The 5,891-nt window shown below is 42.8% G+C and overlaps 1 protein-coding gene across 1 annotated transcript in view; it reads left to right on the top strand.

The window, feature by feature from the left end:
- The window catches only part of pitpnc1b (phosphatidylinositol transfer protein cytoplasmic 1b), a 15,552-nt gene extending 11,615 nt beyond the window's left edge, over window positions 1-3,937 (top strand). The window contains exons 7-9 of the mRNA XM_087179351.1: window positions 407-539; window positions 772-855; window positions 2,390-3,937. Of these exons, the coding sequence (XP_087035477.1) occupies window positions 407-539; window positions 772-855; window positions 2,390-2,547 (375 nt within the window). The 3' untranslated portion in view covers window positions 2,548-3,937. The remainder of the gene's footprint in view (window positions 1-406; window positions 540-771; window positions 856-2,389) is intronic.
- Window positions 3,938-5,891: the final 1,954 nt, after the last annotated feature.

Here is a 5,891-nt window from a genome sequence, read left to right as displayed (position 1 = left end):
TTATGTAATTCACCTTTAGGTCAGATTTATTAGGAAATTTGCTGTGTTGCTTTACAACACAAAACAGTAAAAGGGCATCTGTTCTTCAATGGAATGAGTTAAAGAGCTTATGGAGAAATGACTTGCAGCACAGTCGTCCTCCACACTGCAGCATGAAAAAAAACTGAGAGCACTAAAAACAAAACTTAGCAACATCCTTTTCCCAGCATTGTTACTGCAAAGCCAGTGTTTACATGAATGTAGTTTTAGTTTTGACAAAGACTAGCGCAAATATACCGATTAGATAAGTTTCAACTAATGTCAGATAAGTTCCCCTTTATCTCAACCCTGATGTCATTTGTTTAAAGTAATAACAAAAAAAGCATTTCCATGATTTTGACAATGATGTAGTGTAAGATCGTGCTAGATGTGGCATTTCACACACATAGCTAAACACTTAGAAGTGACACCTCCTTTTACTTTTGTTTTACTTCAGAACATCCGGGACATTCTTCTGGTTGGCCACAGGCAGGCAGTAGCATGGATCGACGAATGGCACGGTGGGTCAGACGTACAGTCACAACTTTTACATGTGTTAGATATCTTACAAGGTAAACCATTCAGAGCAGAGCAGTTATACTTTGTTGTATTTTTATACCATAAATATACACCCTGTAAAACCTAATATATATTTCATACTCCACTCTAATGCTGTGTGTGTGTGTGTGTGTGTGTGTGTGTGTGTGTGTGTGTGTGTGTATTTGTGTATTTGTACTTTGCTTTCCCCCACAGGGCTGAGTTTGGAGGAGGTGAGAGAGTACGAGCGGGCGATGCAAGAGAAGACCAACAGCAAAGTCAAATCCAGCCAGAACACAGGTGAGATTGCAGCTCCTGACCTGCACTGTACTGAAATGCCACAGAGGATAGGATGGGAGGGGAGGCGGGGGGGAGGCAATACAGCTGGATGTGAGAGCGGTGAAGGTAGAGAGAGAGAAAACAGGGAATGAGATGACTCGTAGATGAAAAGAGCAGTAAGTTTGAAATGTATATTTGTGCTCTGTGGTAATTACTCTTGCATTTTAATAAGCAGGGCACACAGCATAGAGATATACAGAGGAGGTACAGAAAGGCAAAAACACACCGACTCATCTAAAGCACAAATTTTTTCATCATTAGAAATCCACAATAAATCTGAGCAGGTATTTTGTATTTATCCAGCCTGCCATGATACCCATTGCTGTCAAAGACCGCAAAACAGTATGAATGAATAAACTCTGTAATGCTACCGGGCTTGAACAGAGGCTGGTTGCACCACTAGTGCCTTAGACGTGCCCTACAAGAACCCAGATGGCTGGTGTACATCTGTGGGAGAAAAATGGAGAGGGAAGAGCAGTCAGGAGGCATTTCACAACACAAGGAGCAGCGAGGAGGGAGAGGCAGAAGGTACATTCCCACAAAAGGATGACAGAAAGACAGATGTAAGGGGAAAGATGAGTGTAGCCTGGCTCATGAAGTGATAATGCCACTGCGTCGGTCTGATAAACAGCGTAATGCAGCCACCTGCTGAACTCTCCCCATCACCAGCCCTCTCAACATAAATAACCAGCCATTGCAGCACTTAGCAGCAAATGTCAGCCCTGGTGGGGGTCTGTGTCTGGGCATGTGTTTTGTGTGTTTTGTGTGCGTTTGTGTGCGTGCGTGTGTGTGTGGTCACCCTGCCCCCTTCTGGTTCATCTGGTGAACCTCAGCTGGATGCGAGCAATATCAAAGGTAGAATTCCCAATATGGCCTGTAGCATCTTGCCGCCTGTGCTCTCTCTCTCGCTCTCTCTCCCTGTGTGTGATGATGAGAAGCATCAAGCTGCAACAAATCTGCAGTCATTGCTCAACCTGCTGCAGCTCGCTGCACTGCCATGACCCCCTACAGGCCAAATGCTGCAACTGCATTTATCTCTGCACAGACCGAGTAATAGTTTTCATTTCATTCATCCAATGTAATGAAAGTAAATGGATGTCATTTACTCTAGAGTCTAATAAAAAGCTGAGTGTGTGAGTTGAATAGCAATGAGGGATTTAACTAATGTGAATCTAAGTGTACAGCACAGATCTTAAGTATACTTAAATAAATTGAAAACGCAAACACAGCTCTCGCTCTGGTTCTCTTCTTGTCAGTGTCTATTTTGCTTTCCTTCCTCTTTCATCTCTGTCTTGTAGTTTCTTTCATGTCATTCGTATCTCATTCTTTCTCCATCTCTCAGTCTCTCAATTTCAGTTTCAATTTCCTTTATTGGCGTGACGTGAAATACATTTGTTTTGTCAAAGCAAACAGAGAAGGATAAATCATGGATAAAGAAAACACAACAATTAAAAAAATCTATCTATTTATCTATCTATCCATCTGTGAATTTCAGACCCACCAGCTGCCACTCGTCCTGCGTTCTCTCGCTCCATCTCAGTGACAGATGAGCGTTCCCTGAAGAAGATGGGAGTGACGACTGCGGCCATGTCTGACCCATCAGCCTCCTCTGTGTCACCCAGTCCCATTCGCCTAAACTCCACCCCTGAATGATGCCACACACACACACACACACACACACACACACACACACACACACACACACAGATACAGTATATTGTACAATGCAAACACACAGAAAACAAAATTAACATTCACCAGTCATGTTATTTCTCAAAAACTAACGGGGGGGTGGCGGGGTCTGGGGGATATCCGTCTTAAATCTAGGGCTAAAGCCAGCTGCTTAGCTTAACTTAGCTTAGCATATAGAGTGGAAACAGCTAGCCTGATTCTGTCGAAAACAAACAAAATCCACCTATCAGAACACCTGAAACTTACAAATGAACATCATATTTTGTTCATTTAATTCGTACAAAAAAAAAAAAAAATGTTTATGTTTATGTAGATGTGCTGCACAATTTCTTATTATATTACTTTAAAACAGAACATTGTTTTTAATACTTTATTACTTCATTAATAATAAAATGATGGATTAGAAAATTAAAATGTAACATGTTAATAAGTGATCTTTAAGTACCAGGCTAGTTGGACCAGGCTAGTTGTTTCCCCATTGCTGGTCTTTATGCCAAGCAAAGCCAACTCGCCACTTGCTCCATATTTATTGTACAGAGATTTACTGCCAAAGGATGAATAAGTGCATTCCCCAAAATATCCTTCAACACCATTGGAGAAATATTTATCTGCTCTTACGATCATGTTGTTGCTCTTTTCACTGCATATGTTAAAAACCAGAGAAGTGCCGCACAAATACACAACAACATGCAGACACTTTGTCCCTAATCAAGGACAATTTCTACTGTTGCCTTCAAAATACCTTAGTGTCTTCAGCAGCCTGTAAGCGCTGCATTTCAGCTCTCTCTCAGTCAGTTTCTCAGTCGTAGTCGAGCTCACCGGCCGCCAGCAGGGCTTTCCAATTGTTTCCCAGCGCCCAGCCAACGGCCTACAGACAGATGCATAAGGAGTTTAATAGAGTGGATCTAATGAGAGAGCGGAGGAGAAGGGGGAGGCTGTCAATGCTATGGATCTGCTCCCCTCTCCACCTCAGCCAATAGGTCAGACCAGGTGTATTGACAGAGGGCAGTGAGGCGTTGTATTGGTTCCTTGATTGCTTAGCCGCGAGCTGCAAATGGGTCAAGCCAGGGCTAAACTTCCATTATGAGCCAATGATGTGGGTATTTATAAGACGATTATCTTAATTTTTTTTGTACATTTATAAGAGATCAGGGATCTATAACAGCAACACTGAAAACTGAATTAATGTGTATAATTCAGAAATAATGGTTTTCTATTGTCTTATTTGTAAAAACATTCAGTTTGAACAAAGAATAAAAATGAATCAAGTGGAAAATGTATGGGGAAATTACACTGTATAGTCTTTTATAATGGGTTTTTGTCAATAAATACAATTTCTTTCCAAAAAGAAGAGTCACTAGTGTCAAATCTGTGCAGATGAGCGAAAAAACAGACTCACTGCACACATTATCAGCCATGTTTCATCAGTATTGACCTGTAACGATGGACCAGCTGCTGGCACATCACAGCGCTCACATGTAATCTACTCACCAATTTCACACTTGTGTGCCATGTGAAACGGGCTCCAGCAGCAGTGGACTTGAAAAGAGGGAACCACTTGGTCCAGGCTGGTTTGGCTCTGTGGCTCATGGCAGTTTCCTCTCTGCGAGACAACGGAGGAGAATAATGAATGTTTAACAGATGGAGGGTTGCGAGTTGGGCGTGTGTGCATGTCTGTCATCGCTGTATCACTTTATTGTTCAAGACTTCAGGACAAAAAGCCCGGGCTTGTCACGGAGAGACTTGGAAGTTCCTGTGATTGACAGACATGGCAGCTTGCTTCGAATGGCGCACTAAATAGCTGGCATTATGGGGCTCATTATGGCCTTTTTTATCCATACAAATCAAGTGCCAGCATGACAATTTGTTATTAGCTTCCCAACAAAAAGGGCTTGCAGACGTGCATTCACATACGCGCGCAAACACAAGAACACATGCGCTCAAAACTCCTTCTCTCAATGTCTCTTTTTACAGTAGCAGCAGGAGGCTGATATGAAAGAGCAAGTGCTCAACATAGCCAGGAGTGTTCACAAGTGCTGCAGAGGGAGCACAAACTGCCGGCTGTACTGCATTAACATTATCTCTTTCTCTTTTACTTCGTCTCTCCCATTAAATTTTTTCTCTCATTATTGCCGTTTCCACTGTTCTCCTCCACTCCTTCTCCTTTCCCTCTGTCCCCTCCGCTCACTTTCTTGAAATTTCCCTTCATCACCCTTTTCTCTCGTCCCTCTTTATCTGTGTGTCCTCATCTTCATTCCTCAAGAGGGCCTCTAAAGAAGACGTACTGTGTTCATTACATGGAAATGTTCCCCATGGTACATTATCATAGATCCTGACCCTGTAGCGCTGAATCATCCTACTATTCCCAGTTTGCCCGTCAGACCCCACAAATAGCATGGTGGAGGAGAGACGGGACGCTCTCCAGAGCCACATCCAGCCAGCTGCACCGCTGTCGCCTGCACTGTACTCTACTGTGCAGTCACTTTCATGTGAAACCTTGAGCTGGACACCTATCTGCGCACAAGAGAGGGAGAGTAGTAGTTGAAAGACAAAGGGGATAAAAGGGAAGAGGATATGAAATCAAGGAAAGAAAGCTATATGAGCAATGAAGAATAAACTTTAGATGGTAAGACAGTTTTAACGAGTAAACAAGGAAGTACAGCGGGAGCCTGTTTGTGTCCTGTCCTGTGTGTATATGTCTGCATAACTTCCCTTCCACCTTAATGGCATTTTGCCCAACCACACTGATGTACGAGCTTCTCCAGATCAATACGCGCTCTCCATTCACTAGACGGACTGTAATGCAACTGCCTCATTTGTTTGACGATGTATGCGTGTGTGTGTGTGTGTGTGTGTGTGTGTATCCACATCTTTCAGGTCTCCACTTCCAGGCTGTGCAGTATCTTTAACTCAGCCATTAAAGGAGAGTGACCATTAAGTCACATAGTTTAGCATGCCACTAACTTAATCGCTTAGTCCACATGGCAACATTGATTTAATAAGAATTTGTGTGTGTGTGTGTGTGTGTGTGTGTGTGTGTGTGAGAGAGAGAGAGCAGGGGTGTACAGATACAAAACCCCCACAGAAAGAGTGTGAAGTAGATTAAAGGGCGACTTAGTGTTTATAAACGTGATAATATTATACAAGTATTTACCTCCCATTGTGTACTTATCTGTGGCTGATATGGCATGTTTGTGTGAGTGTGTGTGCCTGTGTGTGAATTCCCATGAGTGTAATTCTTGCATATGACTAAACGGTGAGGCCAAGATGCTTGTGTTCCCTCATTACAGTGTCAGCAATACAGT

The sequence above is a fragment of the Seriola lalandi genome, unplaced genomic scaffold (assembly GCF_002814215.2).
Source record: "Seriola lalandi dorsalis isolate HSWRI2012SDOR001 ecotype SW California unplaced genomic scaffold, Sedor1 jcf7180002054825, whole genome shotgun sequence".
Lineage (NCBI taxonomy): Eukaryota > Metazoa > Chordata > Actinopteri > Carangiformes > Carangidae > Seriola > Seriola lalandi.
The sequence above is the reverse complement of the archived record's forward strand: the minus strand, read 5'-3'. Positions and strand labels throughout refer to the sequence as shown.